The sequence below is a fragment of the Trachinotus anak genome, unplaced genomic scaffold, assembly GCF_046630095.1.
Source record: "Trachinotus anak isolate AG129_WGS33_773 ecotype Australia unplaced genomic scaffold, CSIRO_AGI_Tana_v1 ptg000021l, whole genome shotgun sequence".
Taxonomy (NCBI): Eukaryota; Metazoa; Chordata; class Actinopteri; order Carangiformes; family Carangidae; genus Trachinotus; species Trachinotus anak.
The window spans coordinates 7,029,703-7,053,497 of record NW_027273872.1 but is presented as its reverse complement, the minus strand read 5'-3'; the positions used below and the strand labels follow the sequence as shown (position 1 = coordinate 7,053,497).

Sequence of the window (23,795 nt, the reverse complement as noted above, 5' to 3'; positions counted from 1 at the left end):
AAGCAGCAGGTGGGACCCGACAGCCCTGATCAATATCTTTCAGCAGCAGATGGAAAACATTTAAGCAGTCAAGGCAAACATGCTTTTTTTTTTTTTTTTTTTTTTTTTTTTTTAAGTATTTTACCACATTCAACCAAACACATTCACACAATATATAAACAATCATTTTTAGGCAACTAAAAATTTCAGTACAAGTGATGATTTTTAGCATGACATTATTTCAATCAAGAGTTGCATAGTGTCAAATGCTTTGTAATGTACCTGCTTGAAAGTGATTCACCCAGCTGGAATTCAGAACTGTGAGAATTTGTGTTACACGAGCTACGGCATGAGGAAGCATTTAACATGGCTGCAGCAGCTACACTCTGCATTCCTGATAACACACTTTAGCTGATGATTCAAACCCACGTGTAATTGTCATTCAGTGCAATGAAATTAACATTAACATTTTAATTGTTGTCTGCCTGGGGTGAAAGCGTGGGAAAAAGTCAGCTACCATCAGACTGCTAACATTAGTCAGGAGACAAGGCAATTTTCTCAGGCGTGCAAATCTTCTGCTTCTCCTATACAAGCTTACTGGTGACGTTGTTTCTGACAATATCCTAGTCATGGAGGGTATGAATAGAGGTTTTGGTTCCTGCTGTCTGTTAGTTGTCCTCCTGGGCAAAAAGAGGACAAACAATTTAGGGATAATCGGCTCCACTCCTGCTCCGTTCACTATAAATTACTCATTTCACCGATTCCCTCTGGGAGCCAAATGAACGTCAACAGAAGACAGTCTGACAAATGACACTGGCTTCTCATTCACACACACGACACAAAACAGTGTGTCTATTGTGATTGTGTGTTTGAGGTATGTGTAAATTATACTTGTACTGTAAGTGTAGGTGATTTATGAATGGTATAATAGTTTGCAAAAAAGAAAAAGTACCATGGTCAATTTTGTTCCCCAATGAATAAATAATTATTTCAGGCTTGTGTCCTGTAATAGCTTCACCTCCCCGTCTCTCTCCGCCAGACACAAAAAACTCCAAACAGACACATCCATCCACATTCAGAAAGGACATGGGTCAGGGGGTGGGGTGAGGGTAGGGGTTGTTATTATGTGGGACCTTTCTTCAGCACAGCCTCATTTCTTGCATAGTCCACATTCTGCTTGGGACACTGACTGCAGCTTGAAGAAGATCTTGCTCCAATGCTGGACTAGCATGTGCAAAATTTACCACGGGGGTGTCAGGAATTTCAATCTTTGCTTCCAAAACAGACTGGCACCCTGGGGGCAAAGTGGGGAGTGAGCAGGATCCCACACACTTTTTTTTTTTCCTTTTGGTCAACGCTGCAATAGCAGTCTTACGCTCTTTATTCTGAGGCCACCGTCTTTTCAGTGGGGTTTTGCAGCATCTCTCTCAGCTCTGAGCATGACATCACCTGGTATGTAAAGCTCCCCGGTCTCTCTAGGGTTAAAGACGGGTACAAGGATGTCAACAGTCAAAAAGCAAACGTTGCTTGATTTTGGGGAATTCTTGTGCGCCAGCTCTGACAGTGGCAATGCCTGAGAAGAAGTGAACAAGTGCAGCTCCCGAGGCAGGGAAAAGGAGCAGGATTATGTTGGCTGCAACGATCACAGCAGCACTGATCTATTTCATGGTGCAAAGCTCTGGAGCCTTGGCCCTCGGAACAGCATGCTGGGATGAACGCCTATCACGAGCGGGGAGAAACAGCAGCTGTGTGGGTGAGTTTGACACCTCTCCAGTCCAGACCGATCATTTCAATTTAAAGTACTGACAGAAGAGATGCTGAAAGTACTGCAGTTTACCAGATAGTCTGCTGAGGCCTCTCTTAAACCATGTGTGTCAGTAGTCTGTAGATTTATTGTACTTGGTACAGGAAGAGTTTCAAAATTTTACAGTACACACCATAAACAACCATGTAAAGCACTATCAAAACTATTGTGGTAACTGCTATTCTACCTGAGGCTAAAGCTCAGTTATTAAAAAAAACTGCCATCATGAAAAATAACACAGAAAGTACCACATCTCAAGTAACAGCAGAACAGCAGAAGGTAAAAGGCGGCCACTCTGCAGTATGTATGGCAAAGTGAACTTGGCTAAGCAAACAATACAATGCACTGTACCAAAAGTACAGTAAGCTGCCTGTGCTGAGTGGGTGTATCTCAGACTGAGCCCAAGTTTTTTGTGGGATGCCACAGGGACGTCACATGAAGCTTTCAGATGGTGACTCCTGGTGTCTAAAAGAGTATTTCACTGTAGGAACAGACAGTGGCATAACAGAAGAGTTTAGCTTTATCTCAACAGAACGTTAACTAAATGAAATATTATAATTTTTTATGACAAAGTGAAATGATAAGTAATTTTTACAATAGTGATTGAGAAATTCTTGTCACCAGTCCAGTCTATTCAAACCCACCAAAATATGAGATAACAAAACATCTAGGGGCATTTTGTTTCTCTTTTTCTGTGTTGAAAGATGAAAATCATTGGGAGGAACACATTCCAGTTTGCACAGTGTTGTGCCAAGATTGTGATTATAGGTTGTAGGGGCCAAGTGCTGTATGCTGTATTCACAACATATTATACATGCCTCTGTAAAGCACTTTGAATTGCCTTGTGTCTTAATAGTGTCAATAAACTTGCCTTGTCTATAGAAAGTAAGCATTTTCCTAGCAGATATGGATATAATCTTCTATAATGGCATGTGTAATTTTATATTTTGTGTTTTTTTCTATTAACTCAGTTGAGAATTCCTTAGAGATGGATAAATGAACCAGAAGGAGATTTTTTGGCTAGTTCAATTAAATAAATACCTGATAGTGATATTACTTCAACATATCAATGTAACAAGTATTTTTTTGCTATATAGTAGCTCTGCTCAGTAGTCTGCAACATTGTCTACAAAAGCCAAGTACAATCACATGGATACTACCTTGGTATAAACATTATGCCAAAATGTCTGTTAACAAACTTTGTCTCATGTAATATATTTTGTCATATCACTCAACCCTTACAGTCTATGCGATGTTACTTTCTGTGTGTTTAACAATTTATCCGAATCTCCAAGACAGAAGATTATTTTGATGAGAAATAGGATTGCATTGGCCAACCCAATGGAGCAGCTTAACAACCAAAATGACCACTCCAACTCCCCTAACAAATTTTACCATGATGAAAATGGGAAATCAATGCCCATAATGATTGCCCTCCTATGCATTAGGGGCACCCTGATTTGTGTCACTTTGCTGTCAGATTTGATAGGAAAGGTTGGTTTGACGGTGCCCCTTCTCCCAATAACCATATCCAAGGAACTGAGCTTACTGGGTCAAGAATAATGTTGACCACCCTGTGAACTTGTCAATCAATGATTCATCAGGACGTCTCCTAGCAACTCAGCACCAGTGGCTGTCTTAGGGATCTCCGGCCAGACATTTGATTATGTTGTTTGTCTGGTGTTGCTCATTGTTTTCTTCATTCCACAGAGTTAAGAGCAGTATCCATGGTTGCACATGACCATGATAGACCAGGGCATCCTCTATCAATAGCAATCTGGAGAGCGAACACAGATTTGAACTCATAGGCCTGTTTCTCAAAGTGTAATTGTCTGCAACACAAATTACTGTTTGTATTAAGAAATATAATTCTGTGTTTTCTCTAATGGACATGTTGAGGCAAACATGTAGTCCTTCAATTTATAAATTTAGAAAATGTTTTATTTGCTAGACCAAAAACCTGTAGAAGGAAAATGACACTTACTGCTTCAGCTTTTAATATAATTCCTCCCAGAACATTGTCAGAGAGTCAAAGGATAGCACAGGAGCTATTTGTTGCTAAGGGATGGTGTATTGTCTGCCTTGAACTTCATCCCCATTACAGCCAGACTCTTTATCAGATAATCTGACACTTTTAACGACAGCTGCAGATCAACACAAAGACGGAAGAAGCAGCCATTGAAATGTCCAGTCAAACGGAGGACAAGGCTATCGGACAGCATTATCCGTGTGCATCAAAATCTCGTTTACAATTCAAACTAAAATCTGTACAAGTATGCTGTTGTAAAGCAGTCAGCAAATATGCTTCTAGAATAAAACAACAAAACAAAAAACAGTAACTCTGGCATTTCACATTGAATAATTTTGAATGTCAACTCTGCCAACCACATCAGATTGGAGAATTAAGTCCTGTGGCAAATTAAGGAGGTGGAGATGGCTGACATGAAATTATAGCAATAAAAAAAAAAAAACAAACAATCGGAAATAAAAGAAATTCTAAAATTTTAAACCATTTGAAAACCTTAGTCTCTTGTTGTGGATGAAGTCGTTTGCACTGCTGAGAGAGAATAGTGACTTATCCTTGTCTACAAATAAGGAGCTTTGGAATGTAGGGTGTGTTTAGAGTCTTAAAATAATTAAATTCAAAAGTTTCACAAAAGATGTGTGTGACGTTTGATTTTGTTAAGCTTCACAGCCCTTCCTGATATTCAGTCACGGTAAAGCAATTCATCGGATGGACCTCGATGGGAAGAACCAGAGAAGGCTTGTGGCTGGTGTAGGAAGCTCTATCCTGCTCGACTTTCATTTCAGAGAGGAGGGAGTTTACTGGGCCGACAAACACACCGGGGTGATCTACAAAGCTTCAGTGAGAGGAGCCCACAAACAGGTGATTATGTAACTGCTCCACTGGTGCAAATGGATTCCGGTCCCTCCAGATGACTTTTAGCCATCCACAGTAACAGATTAGGATGGTAGCTAAGGAAAAGTATGAATATATGTGTAGGGTTCTACGAGGGATTCTTCAAGAAAATCACCAAAACTCAAATGTTAATTTGTTTGTTTTGCAGAAACTGTACTCATCTGACAAACACATTTCGGGCCTTGCAGTGGACTGGATTTGGAACAGTGTGTACTGGACAAGTCAAGAAAAGGGGAAAATCAAGAGAATGGATTTAAATGGAAAAAATGAGAGAACCCTTTTAAGACACTTGACCCAACCGAGTTCTATAGTTGTTGACCCCACTAACAGGTAATCAATTCAGCATTACGCCTTAATGTTTGTCATGAAGGACCTTTTTTCTGCCATGTAGGCAAGTTAAAAGACAGGTCAAATGAAATTACTTATATAATTCCCATAAAGGTCTGCATGCAGTTGAGAGTCCTGGCATTTTGTGTTACTACTGTATAAATGTTTCATCTCCCTCCATTAAGCACGGCTTGCACAGAAGTGCAAAATGCCAGACTGACATAGCACCGATCCCTCACGTCAGAGACAGAGGTAGTCATTTTTAGCCAGGCTACTTATTCTCCATCATTTTATTGCATTTAGGCCTAGTAGACTGACAAGTTGAAATGCACATATTGGCAGTGAAGGCTTTATATTAACATTTCAGAATATTTCACCATGATAATACATTGCCAAGAGAATATTTTAAATTACTTTTTACTTAGTTTTCATTTATATCTCTGGGGCTTCTTACATTTCCTAAACATGACTAAAATATGAGGCAAAAGTTTATGAGGCTCCTAATTAGCACTCAGGCATTAGCACTCAGGCATAAACAGGGACATTAGTAGAAGCATCTAACTATAAATGGTACTATTCTGTAACAGAGAAGGACACAGAGGGATCAAATAACCTTAGAAAAACTGTGTAGAAGTTTCAGGATAGTTCACTGAAAGCCCTTTTACTGAGCTCCAAACACACTTCTGCAGGTTCCTTTTTTGGCTGTCTGGTGGGATGACTCCGAGTATCCAACGGTCTGATGTGACAGGACAGATGAAAACTACTCTTATTAAGATAGCCGAGCAACTGAAAGCGCTGTCGATAGACAGAGAGGACAACAGACTGTTCTGGGTTCAGTTTGGTCTGCAAGGAGAAAGTGCCATTGCCTCTTGTGATTACAACGGGAACGCCCTGCACATCATAGACCAGCCACTCCGGTGAGCATGTCATTGTATTCCAGTTAGTTACTCATCACTTTAACTGTTGTCACTGAGTCTCCTACAGGTCATGTAAAGTCTGAAACGATTTCCCAGTGCAGACAAATATCTAAGTGTCAAATTGCCAACATTAAGGCATTGTAATTATTTCTAATAATGTTTTTGGGTTTGTTTTGTATTTTCATTAGGTCTCAGTCACTTGGGATATCAGTTTTCCTGGAGCACTTATACTACACCGATGCTGCATCTCGGGTTATAAAACAAGTAAACAAGTACACTGGTGGAAAGCCACAGGATGTTAACAGAAAACGAATGGCAAAACCCCCAGCTGATATCAAGGTGGTACATGCCCTCAGCCAGCCGTTGGCAGACCTCCCATCATCATTTCCAGGTTGCAGCTGAACTCTGACATTTAAGTTGCTCTGTAGCATCTCACTATTGTATCACTTGTATTTTATATATGGCTGCAATGACAATGTTTTAGTAATATATTTCTGTTAAACCTTCCCAACAGGTTGTGACCAACAGAGCGGAAACTGTGTGAATGTGTGCTCCAATCTAGCTGAGCAAGGTGTTTGCCAGTGCAGTGAGGGCTTTGCTCTCAGTAAGCAAGGCACTTATTGTGAAGGTTGGTATGTTCACCATTCAATCGACGGATATAACAAAATATTTTTCAACCAGTTTAGAGTTCAGTTTGAATTGATTGATGGCTTTTTACCAAAGTTGGAATGAATCTCACAAATTTCAGTGTAATATATTCATCAAACGGTTATGTCAGTATATTTGTGTGTGTGTGCCACAGATGTAAATGAATGTGCCCATTGGAACCACGGCTGCTCTCTTGGTTGTGAAAACATCCCAGGCTCCTATTTCTGTACCTGTCCTAAAGGATACGCACTCCTACCAGACAGGAAGACATGTCGAGGTAGAGTGGAAACATATTTGCTATTATCAATCATCATGTTGATCATAGCTATTGTCAATCCTATTCTTCTGTGTTTTGATTTCCTAATGGTTTTATTAGTGGTATGAAGAATTCATTCGCAGATTAAGTTATATGGCAATTAAGATCAGTGAAGCTACTTGCGGATTGTGGAGGTTTGTGACAAACTGCAGACTTCATGTCTTTTTTACTTTATATTTTTTAAAGATTGCAAATACACTTTCAAATGGCGAAGACGCTACCAATTCAATTAGCCCAACCTATTTACTGATGAGAATTAACATTCATATTCAGTGGTATTTACTCATGACAGCTTGTAACAGTTTTGCCCCAAGTGAAAATCTGTCAAGTGCAGTCTAGGAATAATAAATAAGCTAAGGAAAAACCCAACTGTCCATTTTCCAAATTTTCTGTTTCTGAAAGACTCTGGTCATAGAGAGCAGAATCCCTGTTCAGTGAACTAAGAATGAGATAGGAAACATTTTGGTTTTATTCAAAAAGTGGCAACATGCATTTTATTTCAGTGTAATTCATGTAACTGGTTTGGACTTGATCATCTTTATTTATTTATTAATTTTTTTTTTTGGTGTTATGAAACATGGCATCTGTCCCCCAGACACTACCTTGACCCTGCTGAACCAATAAAAAGGCTGGGTCACAGACAACCAGACAGAGTAGACATACACGAGCTGCCAATTGTGCGTTAGGTTACCTTGGGTCAAAACTGTGACACTTTGTCATACTCATAAAGTAGTGTGGTTAATAATGGTTAGAGTGAGAGGCTGTGTAAGGTAGATGAAAACCAAGCTGTTCATAAACTTTTTTTTTTTTTTTTTTTTTTTTTTTTTTTTATAAACAATCTCTGCTTTTTAAGGATTAGATCAGTTTCAGTTTGATTCTATTAAAAATTTTATAGAGGCTGTTGAAAACACATAGTATTTGTTACACCTGGAAAAGAAAAACGTCAGAATTAATGATACGTATTACTTGTTCTAAATATTGGCTGTCAGGAGCGAAACTAAAATATATACTGTTGGAAAACTCTCTTAATTTTACTAATCCAGTTGTTCCATATAGCTTTCCTACCTGAATCAGTGTCTGGTTATTCCTCTCTGCCATAATGCAAGTCTGTTGTCTGCCTGGATAACAACAGCTTGTTGTTAAGTGAACAAACACCTCAGACAAACATATGCATTGCAGTCATGAGGGAATGTATAAGAAAATCTTTACTTAGTTACATAAATTGAAAGAACAACTGATTTTGTCAAGGATTTTTTGGAAATAAATAATAATCCATTTTCCCGGTGATTAAATTTATAGTGTTTTATTGTGTTGTGCATTTACAAATGCCAAATAAAAGGTTTCTCAACCTAAAAACACAAAAATTAAAAAGTTGTTCCATTTTTTTTTTCATCAGTGCTCCAATGAATTCCTGAATTTCAATCATACTTCTCATTTAATGATGGTGTCCTCTAGTTATCAAATAGCTGTGTGTGGTTTCTGACTAGGTCACCATTAAAAGCTAGTGTGGTGTCTATACAGTGATTAACTTCATAACATATTAAAAGACATTATGGACACATCCTAATCTCTTCTCTTCTAATCTCACAGCTAAGAGGCCAATAGAACAGGAAAGGTTCACAGACACAATGAGATTAGATAACGAGGTGACATTTGCAATAAGGAACATATCTGGTCAGCAGCTTTGTCTCTGTAAGCTGTTTAGCAGACAACCTTTGCCAAGGTCCATAAGACAACAAACGTGCAGCCAAGCAGCAGACTAGACAATAGCGACAACAGCAGAGATTACATGGAGGAGGACATGGCGCTGCTACTTGTGCTTTTTGTTTTTGACTCGATAAAAACAAATGGGGAAAACTTGAAAACAATTAGAATAAATAAATTAACTTAAAAACATTAGTTTCCATGTAAATTTTCCATATAGGATTACAATATTATTTTTTTCTCATTCTTTCATCATTTTTATGTGCAGTACAGTTCTTCATGCATATTTGCACACAATGAATAATTCAATTGATTTTTAAAGTGCAGTATCAAGTTAGTGGGATAATACATTTTTAATTTTATCAAAAAATACCATAAGTGCAAAAAGCAGGCTAATTAGTGATAATTTCACCTGTTACCAGTAGGAAGAAGTCAACAGTCAGATGCACAGCAGGTCCTGTAACTATTTCACATTAGATTCATATCTGTATCCTATGTGTGTATACCTGGCCCATGTTCACAGGTACAGGAGATACCACACTCCTGTGAGGTAACATTACATCACCCTCACTGTGTGGGCTTTGACTGCATCCTCATCACACTTTCTCCTATTTTGATTTACTTCATAAGGGGACTTTACCAGAGCTTGTTATCAGATTTTTACCATGAAAACTGTTTTCAGATATATATTTCTTTCCACAATCAGAGGTCAAACCATGTGAGGGGAACATGACTAAGTGTGGCCATGGATGTCTGGCAACAGATGAGGGCAACGTATGTGTGTGCCCGGAGGGATCTATACTACAGGAGGATGGACAAGCCTGCACTGGTATGAACAATGTTACAGTTTATCAGCCCTTTATTCTGAAACTAAAATCTACCATTTAACTGTAATTATTTTGTCCACACACACACACACACACACACACACACGCGCGTATAGTAGACACTTCCCTGGTAACGCTGCCTTTACCTGAACCCACAGCAAATACTGTAAACAAGAAAGCGGCCTTTCCGTTTTGCTTTATTTAATAATGGAGCTCTAATTTTATAGTGAGGTTCAGGTAAAATTAGGAGAGACACACTGTCTAACAACACAGACAGATTTTGTCTCATCAGTAATAAAAGATATGAAAGTACTCTCATCAACTATCAGTGTTGCAAGATGTTGAAATGAGTAAATAAGGGAGTTTTAAGCTGGTCTAAAATAAATAAATAAATAAAAGTTGTATTATATAGACACATGGAGCCAAGTCCTGTTAGAAAATAGCATGTTTGCAGAGAACATAACTTGTCTGTGTAACACTGTTTTTGGCTGTTGCAGGCTGCTCATCTGCAGACAAAGGGGGCTGCAGTCAGCTCTGTACTCCTGTCACCCCTGCTAGGTGGCAGTGTGGTTGTCTGCCTGGCTACCAGCTCCACCAAGATGGCAAGCGCTGTATTGCTACTGGTGAGTCATACCACGGCCAAGCAGAGAGCTGAGGCACCATAAGCCCACACAGATGAACACACTTCCTATCTGTCTAAATCTCACTGTTTATCCTCTGTTTCCACAAACACAATCTGTAAATTACAAAGAAAGATTTGCGAGGAAAATGCAAATTACGAGTTTAGTGTGTTAACATTGACTAGAGTACATCTGCTGTGATCAAAAAACACTGCACTGGTATTTTTCAGGACCGCCACCTTATCTGCTAGTTGCTAATTTAGTAGATGTACGAAGAATCAGTCCTGACGGTACTGGGGATCAAACCCTGGTGGAGGAGCCCAAAGGAACAATTATAGCTTTGGACTATGACCCAGTCCAGAACAATGTAAGATCAAAACCCCTTTCATTTTTATTGACATTTTGTTTCATATTTGTAGTATTTGCTATTGTAGTATTAGTATGTGTGGATGTACTACAATTACTGTATCTAAGGTCTCATGACTCCTACAGAGGAGCAGATTTAGACCAGAATCAGGTTTTGGTGCAGACATCCGATGACACCTAGTGGACAGACGCTGTAATTTGATGGCCTGTATGTTTCACCAATGTTAAATGAAGAGTCATATAATCTTTATTTTACATTTTGGTAGTTTCTGGTCTTTCCTTTTTATATAATATATCTTTCTTTAGAAATGTTTTGTATTATATTTTATTTTGAAGGTGTACTTTGCGAGTACAAGCCGGAAGACGATTGAACGGATTGATCTGAACGGTGGGTCCAGAGATATTGTTGTCTCAGAGAACCTGAACTCTCCAGAGGGACTGGCGATTGATTGGATCCACCGCAGGATGTACTGGACTGATAAAAGGTTTGTGGTGCATGCATAAGTAGATTCTGTCATTTCTTCATGAAAAGATGGTTTCATTTCGTGCTACAGTTCTGAATCTTCTGTGGAATATCTGCTTTCTATGTAAAACAACACACTCTGTTGAGGTGACTTTCAGTGATTAGGTCATTTTAGATGTGGTTTGTCTGTTTTTATTAAACCTCAACCAAACTCTTTGGGACACTGGCAACTGGCATTTTAAGTCATATTTGGAAAGATAGTGTTTATAATGTTCTCAGGTCATTGTCATGTTGCTAAACATCAACAAAACTGACATGACTTTTGTTTTCTGTTTCACATGTATCCAGCCAGTCAACTGTTGACAGCAGTACCCTGGTTGGACTGAACAGAGAAACTATTGTAAGAAAAGGGCTGGAAAAACCAAGAGGCATCGCAGTTCATCCTCTGGCAAAGTGAGTATGCCAATAACCATTCAGGACACCAGTTCTTTTTTCATCAAACAAGGCAAATCATTGTCTCAACCATTGTCTCAACGGCTGCTCTACTTTGTGAATTACCTTTAAAAGACCATGTTTTTATAACCTTAATAAAAATAATAATCTTTCTGGACCTTTAACATTGTTTTGAGGAAGTTGTTCTGGACTGATATGGGAGCCCAGCCTGTGGTGGAAAGCGCCTCTTTGGAAGGGAAAGTGCGGACCGTCATTGCTAGCACCAACCTTGTGTCGCCGAGTGGCCTGGCCATCGATTTCACAGAGGATCGTCTGTTGTGGTGCGACCAGCAGAGGGGTCTGGTGGAGACCGCTGCCATGGACGGCTCAGACCGACGGATCCTGATAGAGAACCAAGTAGGTGAGGCTTGTTTGACACATGCACATGCAAACATGTACTAGAGAAAAATAAATCATTACATCATTAACGCATTGCAATACAAGACAAATTTGTTTCAAACTACCACTCAGGCTTTAGTGCAGCTGTATTTGGTAGATGTTGATCTAGGCCTACACTTTGAAGTGATGAAAGCAATACTGCTTCTGACAAGTTAAGCCAAACAATCTAAGACTTAGATGCCCTGATTAGCCACTGCTGAAGGGGAAGAAAATTACCTGTGTGCTGTGGACTTGGTGTATGATATTTACAATTTTCTGTGAACCTTTCACAAATTCATCTGCAGATTCAGCAGTCTGCAGAGAACCTGGATACCTTGTTCAGCTGTCAAAATGCTTTCTTTCAAAATAGCAAATACTATAATTTCAGGACGGTCCAGGTTGTAAAGTATTCCTCCTAAATACACCCATTTGTACATGTTCTAATTCACTGCTTCATTCAGTGGTGCTCCCATTTAACTATGTTGACTTCAACCGGTGTGATCTCACCACTACTGCAGTCACAGATGAACAGACAGATTAACAGATGAACGAACAGAAAATAACTCTCACCTGGTATCACCTAGCAAACTCAGTTCCTCCTCCTTTATTCTGATTGGCCCAGATCGACCTTTTGACCTCGCAGTATTTGAAGACAGGCTGTGGATCTCTGATTGGGAGCGCCAGGAGCTGAGGAGCGTGCACAAGCGGACTGGGAAGAAACTACAACGTATCCATGGCAGCATGGTCCAACCGGCATCCATCGTGGTGGTTCATCCCCTTGCTAAACCAGGTACAGAGAGGCAACAGGGATTATGTTCTGTGAGATAGCATATTCAAATCAACACCATTAATTGAGGAGTGGCAGGCTACAATGACTTCCCTGCTAATCATAACTACAGAATAATATTATATAGCAGGAAGGAGAAGTATTGTGCAGTATAAAAGTGAAGTATTTTACATGCATACTTGGATACAGTATGTATAGGCCAACAACAACAACAACAACAACAACAACAGGAAAGGTCAAACAAAGCATCCACCAATCCTTCTCATTGTCATCTTGCATCCTTATCTTCAGGGGCAGATGTTTGCCTTCATCTGAACGGAGGTTGTGCCCAGGTGTGTGAAAGCAATCTGGGATTCGCCCACTGCTCCTGCCTGTCACACTACATCCTATCAGCTGATGGAAAAATGTGCTTGCCTTCTGATGCTGCGAATGGAACAGCAGGTGATGTATTTTACGCTGACCTGCTTCAGGTGGAGACACTTCTGTAGGAATTTGAAGTAAAACTAAATGATGATTTTAATTATGTAGACTCTGGAGACAGTGAATCTGCTGAGTTAACATCTCTCAAAAGCAGCGAGCCGACTCTCTTCACAGACAAGATGGTTTCAGGTAACAGTGCACCTTAAAAAAAAAGAAAATGATTTGTGGTTCTTACCATTCAATATCTCATTCTAACTAAATGTCATGTTTCCATATGTCTCCTTCTCTGTCAGACCAGAATGAGTGTTATTCACTCCGCTGTGATGTGAACGCCCAGTGCCTGCTTCAGGCTGGCAGCCCAACCTGTCTGTGTCTTGACGGTTTTACAGGTGATGGACAGTTGTGTGCGGGTGAGTATTTCTTCTTCTGTACTACGAATATGTCTAAGAGGGATGAAGTGACATATCCTGAAAAAAAAAGCTTGTGGGATTACATTTGGTACAGAGACCCTTTTATCTCACTTTCTGTAGCAGGGATTTAAACTGCAGGCTTCATATTAGCATAGCTGACAGTGGTGGGAATGGAGTGGAATTGAGTTTTTGATGTAAAAACATTTCTCAGAGGCAGAGCTGCTCTGGAAGCAAAGTTAATGAGAGGAGCTAGGTTTGGCAGTAATTCCTTTGTCGACCTGTTTAAGTGATTGCAGGGTTTGCTGAGCAGTCTGCGGCAGTCAAATGTCAGTGTGTCAACTGAGGTGATGAATAAAACAATACTTTCATCAAAGAACCAGCGGATTACAGTCCTGGTTATAGAGCAATTGTGTTATGTCATTCCTACTTGTTTGACAGTAATACCTTATTTTAATGAGAGAGTACCATTTAGTTTATGCATAAAATTGAAGACCTGTGATACTCTGAATACGGTAACATTTTTAGTTATTATAGGTAATTGATCTTCTGCTCTCCCTGTGTTTTTTTTAGATATTGATGAGTGTCAACTGGGAACACATAACTGTAACAAAAACGCTGAATGCCAAAACACTTTGGGGAAGTATCTCTGTAAGTGCCAGGCTGGATACCACAGCAATGGGCAAACATGTCAAGGTGCGTCTTTACTATTTATATAAATATGTAATTAAAAAAATAAAAAGGTTTTGAGCACCAGTCTTTTCCCATTAATATTATCACAAACACCATGTCAAACACAGACACCAGGACAACCAGCTTATATTCACCCTTGCTTCTGATTATCACATGTATTATTTAAAGTGGTGAGATCATAACCTGGCTTACTCCAGTACATCCCCACTGTCTATCATTCTCACATCTGGGATGTAAAATAAGCCCATTTATTACAGACAAATACAGTGTATATATACACGAGTCACTTCAAGAGACAAGTAGTATTTCAAATAGCAGATTATGATTGAAGATACACAGCAGTGCCTCACTGTAATGACATCATATCTCCAATCCTCTCTCAAGAGTTGGAGGCCACATCGACATGGGTGACGACCGGCAGCCCTGCTGATGTCACCACCCGGCACCACAACGGTAACTCAGTGGAGAGCTGCCCCTCCACCCATGAGTCCTACTGTCTGTACGAGGGCATCTGCTTCTACTTTCCTGAAATGGAGTCCTATGCATGCAAGTAAATAAACCTTCTTGTGTAACCCCCTCCCCTTTATTTGACACCCCCCCCCCCCACCAGCAACCTCACACTTCCATCTGACCTTATTTATGACAGCTGACAAACAGTAGGTGTCACTGTTGTTCCATGATTAAAGCCACAGCATCATGACATTGCCTATAGCAGAAGGGAGCCTCTTATATTTAAACACATATGCAACATAAAACTATAAAGGAATAAAAAAGATAAAGTTCAAATTGGGTGAAAACCAACATTTTGTGGATGTGATGTTGAATGATATAATTACATCCAGCTCTAATGGTAGGCTGGATGAGAGACATTTAAATCTATTTTATAGTTTGACTACATATTTCAGGTAACGTATTTTTTCCCCTTGCGATGCTCAACAACACTACTGCTCATTATGATATTCTTTCCATTTTGTGGTCATAGAAATCTATAAAAGTGCAGTCAGTCAGGCTCTAGCATAATTTACTTCAGATAATTATCATTTTAAATGTATGATTTTTACATAATTTTGCATTGTATTATATTATTATGTACATGAGGCACTAAGCTGGAAAGTTTTAAGTTCACACTAAACTTCTCAATGGATTCAGAATATTTGACTTGTGTCTCTGTTGAACCTGTTGCAGCTGTGTATCAGGCTACATGGGGGAGCGCTGTCAGTTCAGTGACCTGGAGTGGTGGGAGCTTCAGCAGGCCGAGGAGGAGAAGAGGAGAAACGTGGTCATTGCAGCCTGCATGGTGGTCCTCATCTCCCTGCTCTCCATCGCTGCCTGTGTCACCTACTGCTATGGGTGAGAGAACAGGAGGACACGGAGTGGTACATGAACAACAAGGCACACAAAACTGTAATGTAAAAGAGAGAGTGAGGGAAAAGTAAAGAGAGAAAGCACACAAAAGAAGAATTGTAAATGTGAGATCATCATCATCATAATCATAGTTGAAAGATATTGTGAAGAAGTTCTCTTATGTGTATCCATACACACAGCATGTCACCATGTGTGCTGGTGTATGCACCAGTCATGATGGACAATATAAGCAGTGTTGTGTTTAGTGTTGTGGACGTTGGCAGCACAGGGCAGCACAGATAGCCAGGGAGGAGCTGCTTCCACAATGAATGAGCTGACAGCCTTTAGAAGTGTCTATCAAACCCATGGTGGCATGATCCGTGTAATGTAGGAGTCTCAGCATGACAGCGGGGGGTCAGGGAGCAGATCACATGTGGAACGAATGGCAGCATGCAACCGTGGTTAGCCCAGTGAGGAGCATACGTAAACGACATCCTGCCACCCCTCCTCCCTTTGATTTCCACCTGAGCTGTCTCTAAGTAGCTGATTTGTTTTACGGTTGTTTCGCTGGCTTATGGACAAGGCTGTTGGCATTCTCCACTCTTTTGACTCACAAAGCACAGCCCTCCCCTCCGTGTACTACATCCTAACGTTTGCAGTCTTGGTTCCCCCGTGGAAGTGGCACGCTTTCAATTACATGCTTGGTTTAGCTTGTTCTACAGCAATTACACATAAAAATAGGTCATTTCTCAGCTACAAAATGGAGCCGGTGAGGTATGACCCCTGTGGAAACACTACATGGCCGCCAATAGCTCTGCCTCAAATTGCCTTCTGCACTTGACTGCAAGTGCACTTGGGCAGTTTCTGAGTTTGGGGGTTGAGTTTGCTCTGCAGCACACACAACATGTAAAGAATCATACAGTACTCGCAGCGCTATGGGCAAAAAAACTCAACCTGCTCTTATGCTCTGTTTTTAAAGTCAGGCATATAAACAAATATAGCAAATGTGCACATGTACACGGCCTTCAGGCTGGTGCATCACTGAATGTAGATTTATCCTTTCTGGTCAACAAGTATGTTAAAGAGATCAACTGAACCCCCCCCCCGCCCCCCCAGTGTTTTTCATCTGCTGTGCTTTTACACCATTTGTGTGTATTGGAGGAGGGGGGGGTGCAGTGCTATATAATGTGAACAGGTGATAGAGAGCAAAGGTCATTTTGATATTTCCTAGAATGATCTGTTTGAATGCATGATGTTATACAAGGGCGCCACCTCTTTGACTTAATAACCATGTAAATGCCAGGTGGGCCCTTGAATATCTGTGTGTAAAATGATGTGCTGTGTGAGTCACCCCATCTGTCATACATTTATTTAAATACTGCACGGATGACTTTACTGTCTTCCACACAGAACTAGGAAATTCTTCCACAAACAGTCCTCGGTGGATAATGTGAGTGAGACCAGCGTGACGGATGAGAGCGTGTCAGAAGCCACCACTTCCAGTGTGCCTCGGGTGAGACCGTCACCACCAAGCTCTGTCATATTCATCTTTCAGTGGAGGAGGTCACCCAGTGAATCAGAGATTAATGTGACTTGACTGATGCAGTCATAGATTTGAATCCCTGTGGTCTCTGTGCAACGCATAAAATGTACAAGTTCCCTGTACAAAAATCAATCAATACAAATCCAGGTTAAGTTAAATCCAGCTGAACTCATAAATTCTAAAAAAAAAAAAAAAAAAAAACAATTTAGTGTTTGAAGACATCATGAAATTTGAAAATAAGACATGGAGCAAAAGTTGGGCTGCAACTAACAATTATTTCCATTGTCGACCAATCTGTTGATTACTTTTTTTGATTAATCATTTAGTCTATGAAAATATTTACTTTCCAGTGAGTTAAGACAAAGAAAAGCAGGAAATCCTTGAGAGGCTGTAATGAGAGAATATGTGTCATTGTTTCACCTTTGTTTCGCTTGAAAAATTACTGAAATCATTCATCAAAATAGCTGATTGTTTTTCTCTTCTTTAATCTAATTGATTAATTGACAAAGGGTTTCAGCACTTATGAAAACCGTATTTACTGTATGAATTCACAGTTCTACGTGCTGGTAGAAAATGGTGTGGAAGAAAAAGTCATCCCTGCCATGGGCTGTCCCAGGAGAGCTGTCTGCCCATCATGCTCCTCAGAGACAGGTATCAGAAGCCGACACTGACCTTATTCCTTTTATATCATTACAACTAAAATAAGTCTGAAGCCATAATGTGAAAAAAAAAAAAAAAAAAAAAACCTTATTTTTCCTACCAGCTGCTAAGTTATGGTTGTTTGTTCCCTCATCAGGTGACAACCATGTGTCTGAAGAGTCAGAAACATTGTCCAAACACAACAGAGGGTACGAGTGCTCCATGGTGTCGGCTGTTGCCGTGGAGACCACCAAACCCACTGTCCAGCACTCGAGCCCGTCACTGTCACGCTCATATTCCTGTACGTCGTTCAAGTCAACACCACTCTCCCAGACCAGCAGCCCGGAGTCACCTCCTTTGTAGTTCAGCGGAGAGGCTGACAGCACTGTACAGTTAAACGCACACATGCTGTAACATCTGGCTGATGTACAAACTGCAAAAAGAAGAGTTTCATTCCAAAATTTAACATGCTGCAAATGGAACAAGTGCCTCTGAAGCTGTTGCCTGCAAAAGTAATTTGTGTAAACAGAAATTCATGTTTACTGGTCTCAATTGTAGATTTCTTTGACACAATATTTTGGCCAGCTCTTATAAACACAGGTACTTGGTAGCAAAAAAAAGGAAATTAGAGTTAAGACGCAGACTACAGTGCATTGCAAAAATACCACAGTAATGAGCGCTCTCTCTCATCAAAATAAAAATAAAATTGTGTAACAACAAAGTACAATGCTGCATTAATGTTAAAGCAGAGCACTGATTCTTACTCATTTCGCAATAGTAAGTTTAATAATAAAATCAAATATATAATTAAAATATTGTATTCTAAACCATTTGCCAAAATACAACATTTGCATTGAAACTCTTCCTTATACTAATTTACCTGATACTGTAGCTGACAACTAAGTACTTGCTATGTAATATACATATGTACAGTATGTCTTTCCTACAAAGTTCTAGAGTAGATGTATTATCATGTGTTGTACAAGATCTTAACTTGTTGAACACAATGCAAAAAATACTGCAAACACTGCTTGCTTTTGAAAATGTCACTGTCATTGAACTGACAAGAACAGCTAAATTTCTTTTTGTCTTAATCCCTGTCAACTTAATTCACATCTGTGTGTTTTGCATGTTTTAAATCACAAGCATTTGCTTCACTCAGGGTGGGTTTGCCTATTAAAAACGTGGGACTCCACGGGGTGTTTTAAATTGGTTTTATGTATTTCACCTATCAATTACTGAGGTTGGCCACTATCCCAGAAAGAATTTCACTCCTAACACCAAGTCGTGTAAATGCTGTTTGTTCAGCTTTTTCATCAGCGCATTAAATGTTATTAGTCCAAGCACGAACAAGTCTTCACATTTACTTTGTGCTACTGTTTTTAATTACCAATTTTCTGAAAATCCTTGGATTAAAGGTGGTTGTAGGGGAGCAAAAGATTAACAGAAACTGCTTGCTTGTGTTACAAAGGGACACATTTGTTTTGTTGTTTAGAAATTACTTACACGTTTTCTAGATTTGTTATATATTTCATGGAGTAATTGCAGTGTATTGTATTTTAAATTTCTAGAAGGAGCTCTGTCAGGTGCAGTGTCACTCAGTAAAACAATTTGTTGCCCGTCCTGCCAATCGATTCACATTGACAAAATGACATGTAAACAATATAAACACAGAAAACGGAGTGTGTATTACCATGGTAATATTTAACCAAGCACAACAACCACCATGTCAGTGCATTACCTAACTGACCTGAGAACTGTGATATTGTCAGCAATGTTTATGTTATATTTATTTTTTCTTCACCATCCACTTTTCTTTGCAAAATACACTTTTCTAATGACATTATCTTTGTTATAATTGAAAGCTTATTTTGGCCATTCAAACCCGTCTCTGTCTCGTTACACCCCATCACACTTCTTCAAAGCTCTTGCCCATGCTCCACTGATGATGCTTTTCTATCCTCCACCAAATCTAACGCTCTAGTGACGTTGGTAGCAATGCTGCCACCCTCCACCACCACCACCCCATCTGTCTATTTCTATCTCTGTCTCTGTCTGTGACTTCGTCTCAAGGTTGACTGGGAATTGTTAATAGAAGGACCCACAGCCTCTTTGTTTCGAGGCAATGGCAGAAAACAAAGCACTTTAACTCAAAAAACCATCAGGGGCCACATAGATATTGATTTTCCTGGCAAGACACACTTATCTATATATATTGGCCTCCATTAGGGCTAACAGATAGGTTAGGGCACCACTCTAAACAGCAGCAGATCAGCCCTCAAGTAAAGATGAAATTGGGCCCAGTGTCAATTTATCTTGTATTACTACTCAATTGGGGCAACAGGGGGCAATAGAGTCACTGACACTGTAAGTAACAGGGGCCTCTGGGGGTCTCAGTTTTGTCTCATTTTTGGAAGCAGCATTGTTTTAAATGTTATTATGAATATAAACTCAGTTGCCAATCTATTAAGTACACCAAGCTAAAACCAGTGTAGTCAAATACCACAGTCCTGCAATAAATGCTACCTTCACAAAGGTTATAATGCTCTGTTTTTATTGAAAGTGCATTAGAGAGGTATTGATTCAACTTCATGATCTTTTTAAAAAGGAGGCAGTTTGTGGTGCAATTACACTGACAGCTCTTTATATTATGCTGTCTACGCCTTAATGTTCACTGTTGGTAGGCTAAATATCAGAAACAAGGAAAGAAAGTGAACATTATAACCTGTTGCAGTGGTTTTAGCTAGGTGTACCTCATAATCTGGCATCTGGGTGTATGCCAATGTTAGCATGTCTTTTTTACTGTCTGGAGTATTAAGTTCCATAATGTTTTCTTTGATGGGCAACAAACCTGTGGAAAATGACCCAATGTATAACTCAAGAACATTAACAGCAATGTGGTTGGGACTCGCTTGTCTGTCATAACTGTGGATCAACAAATATACTACGAGATAGTAAAACAATCTGGTTATTTTACTACTAGATACAACTGTTACTGATACAACTACTATCTTGCTAGTTAACAAGTGAACATTTTTTTATGCAGCAAATTAAGAATCTGGATTAATCAGTGGCAGAATTATTAATCCTGTGTCAAAATCAGCAGACAATTCAGCTATTTTAATTCTGCTGAAATGGCCAAGTTACAAGTTGGATAACAATCTTCTCGCTACACTCACTGTTCACGAGCTGGACACCTCTAATAACACAACCATCATAATGTGGCCATATCATCTGAAAAATGCACACTATAATAAGCAAAGTATCAGAAGGAGACAGAAAGAGGCAAAAGGTACTTTCAAAATCACCATCTACACCAAGTCAAGTCACTTGGATTATCAGAGATACAGTAAGAAAAAGCAAAGAAAGGAAAGGAATGAGAGATAACTAGACGAGCAAGTGTTTTTTTTTTTTTTGTTGTTTTTTTTTTTCTTCATACAGTACAAAAAACTTACACAAGTATAGTATCACAATTCCTTCCCTACTAGCTAATTTTGTATTTTTCTGCCAGATGGGGCTAGCTTTGGTTTATTGCTCATGTCTCCATCCCAGCCCGGAGGACAGCTGATGAGGGCTAAAGAGGGAATTAGCTACCCACTCAAAGGCTTTGCTCTGATCCTTCAGGTCAGTATTTGGTCCCCTCAGCTCCTGAGCAGGACAGAGTAACACTAGTTTGTGAGGATTTTGGCAGATTTAAATTCAAAAGGGGAGGGGGGTCTAATGCATGTATTGGACATAGATACATGAGCCAGAATCTATGGGTGCAACATGGTGGAGGGAAAGTCCCAAACCTCGAAGCTCCTTTGGTAGTTTTGTCTCCTGAGGGGCAGATGGAGGGAACGTTTTTGAGTAGACTGATTTAAAGCCTGAAATATGCCTTCCTTTAAGTGGCAGTCAATCCCCATATAACATACATCAATGAATGTTACCATTACTGCAACATAACTATATTTCACTTACACTTTGAAAATTGTTTCAAAATATTCAGACAGAAGATGTATTTGGACAGATATATGTTGTAACTTTCAATCCAAATATATTTTGTCCAAATATATATATATTTAGGACACATTTTCAACCTATGGTAGTACATAAGAAATCAAACCTTTTTGTCCTCAAACTGCTTAAACTGAATCACTGAATCATGTTTAGTATTTATTGCTTACATTTCAAGTAGGGCTGCAATTAACGACCATTATAATTGTTATAATTCTCCAAAAATTCAGGATGATGTTTTCTAATGTCTTCTTTTGTTCTACCAACAATCCAAAAGCCAAAGGTTTTCGGTTTACTATAATGTATAAAATCCTAATATTTCAGAAGCTAGAAACAAAGGACAGTTTTGCTTTAAAAAAAAAAAAAAAAAAAAAAAAAAAAAAAAAAAAAAAAACACACAACAAGTTTTTAAAACATTTTAGGGACATGAGACAGTAAACGGTCAGATGAAACCCATGCTTAGCCAGAGTTAATGTCTGATATTTGCTCTGTGTGAGCAACAGGCATTATTTACTGTTTAGAAACCAATAAATCAAGCTGCTATTGCTGTTTACATGCCTACCTTCCAGACATTTTACAGCAAGGACACACACAAAACTGAGACATTAGAATGTGAAAAATATAGAGAATGACTGCAACTGGAGTTCACCAGGAATGTCTGTATTCAACACGATCATTTTGTTGTGTTACTCCTTATGTTTTACATTTGAGGCCGGACTGTCTTTGTTCCAGCAGGTGGCGATAACGTGTTAAGAAAACCTGTGACAGGTATATTGTAGCAATGGTAACAGCAGCAATCACTCACAAACAATTGCTTGGTAACTGTCAGGTAAAAACCTTTGCTGTGAAGGGAAATGCTTTGTATTATGAAATACTTGTGTGACAGAGAGACGCCTGTTTTGACCTTTCAAGTGCAAACAGCTTGTCTGACAGGAGCGAATTTCTCCATGTTGACTAATAAAACTGTGATGAATCAAGATCAAAACACAAGATGGGGAACGCATAGTAAAGTAATGCACCTCTTGGCATTCCAGCAAATGTATATCAGCACAGAAAACTACACTACAGCTGTTTCTATTGAATGAGATGAACCCTTTTGTAGCATAGATCAGATCTTATTACAGCTGTCTGCGAAAGGGTGCAAAACAACGACTCTCACAACGTAACACAACTAAATTAACATCTCTGAAGTCAGTCTGAGACGAAAGAAAATATATGAAGATTTTAAAAGGCTGAATTAATGTGTAAAAATTCATTACATTACATATGTGACCTGTCTAAAGTTTGAATGAGGTTGATACAGGAAAGTAAGAATGTGCAGAAGGAGGCTGAATAAGACTGGGTTTGAAAGTTTCTGTCTTAGTTACTTCCCTCACGGCTAAGCTGCGAAGTTTCAGGAACAGCTGGGGCTATAAACTGCAATGACTAATGGATGACTAGGCTGTAGGTATGCTGGGACCAGGTTGTTTGTATGTTTGTGTGAGTGTGTGTCTTCGTGCACCGCTGTGTATGTCTCTGTTGTTGTATATCTGAGCGGAGCCAAGTGTAATCAGCTGATCTGAACCAGATGTCTGTGCCCGGCTGCAGTTAATAAATCCCATAGTGATGGTAACTGCTCAGTCACACCTGGTTAAAAATAAGAATTATGGTGAGACTAACACTAACCTCTGGATTGTGAGTCAACGAACAGTAACTCCTATCACTCCTGTGGTGCTTTGGTGGTCTCATGCGTGAAAGAAGACAAATTTGCCTTCAATCTGAGAGAAAATAATGTGTCGAGTGAGGAAAAGAGAATTTTTTCAGACCAGTTGAACAGCTTCTCCCCACTCTCGTCTGTCAGTCACTGTGGTTGTGAACCACATCATGTAAAAGTCTGAAAATGTCCAGACACATTCATAAAACGTGAACCGGCACTGTGTAATAACTATGAATGGGATTTGAAAGTTGAATACAACCAAAAATGAAGTGAAAATTTCTGAACTTGTTACCTTGTGAATATAGTTTCCAGCTCAAAGTATGAATGAGTAGAAGGGGATGAAAATGCATGAAAAGTTGTGGAAAAACTGGAGATTTTGAACATTCATCTTAATGGGGAAAAAATGTGAAATTAAATGTAACAAAAATCTGAGTACATCCGACAACGCCCTCATTGAGCTGAAAATGTTGGTGACAGGTGGAGCTAATGCTAACTAGCTAAGCATCTGT

At 39.4% G+C, this 23,795-nt stretch overlaps 1 protein-coding gene across 1 annotated transcript; it reads left to right on the top strand.

The window, feature by feature from the left end:
* Positions 1-667: 667 nt before the first annotated feature.
* Positions 668-20,641, top strand: egf (epidermal growth factor). The gene is made up of 23 exons (XM_071457219.1): positions 668-1,732; positions 4,471-4,670; positions 4,852-5,033; positions 5,720-5,947; positions 6,136-6,338; positions 6,462-6,575; positions 6,750-6,872; positions 9,322-9,444; positions 9,940-10,065; positions 10,293-10,429; positions 10,765-10,913; positions 11,240-11,344; positions 11,521-11,744; positions 12,384-12,551; positions 12,840-12,989; positions 13,077-13,157; positions 13,262-13,378; positions 13,949-14,071; positions 14,453-14,618; positions 15,254-15,418; positions 16,823-16,925; positions 17,510-17,606; positions 17,752-20,641. Exons 1-23 carry the CDS (start codon positions 1,606-1,608, stop codon positions 17,955-17,957), a joined length of 3,417 nt encoding a protein of 1,138 aa, XP_071313320.1. The 5' UTR covers positions 668-1,605; the 3' UTR covers positions 17,958-20,641.
* The last annotated feature ends 3,154 nt before the right edge of the window (positions 20,642-23,795 follow it).

Coding starts and splice junctions, on each gene's coding strand:
- egf (XM_071457219.1), top strand. CDS start 1,606: ATGTTGGCTGCAACGATCACAGCAGCACTGATCTATTTCATGGTGCAA. Junction 5,034..5,719: donor GTTGTTGACCCCACTAACAG/GTAATCAATTCA, acceptor ACACTTCTGCAG/GTTCCTTTTTTGGCTGTCTG. Junction 16,926..17,509: donor CCACTTCCAGTGTGCCTCGG/GTGAGACCGTCA, acceptor ATGAATTCACAG/TTCTACGTGCTGGTAGAAAA.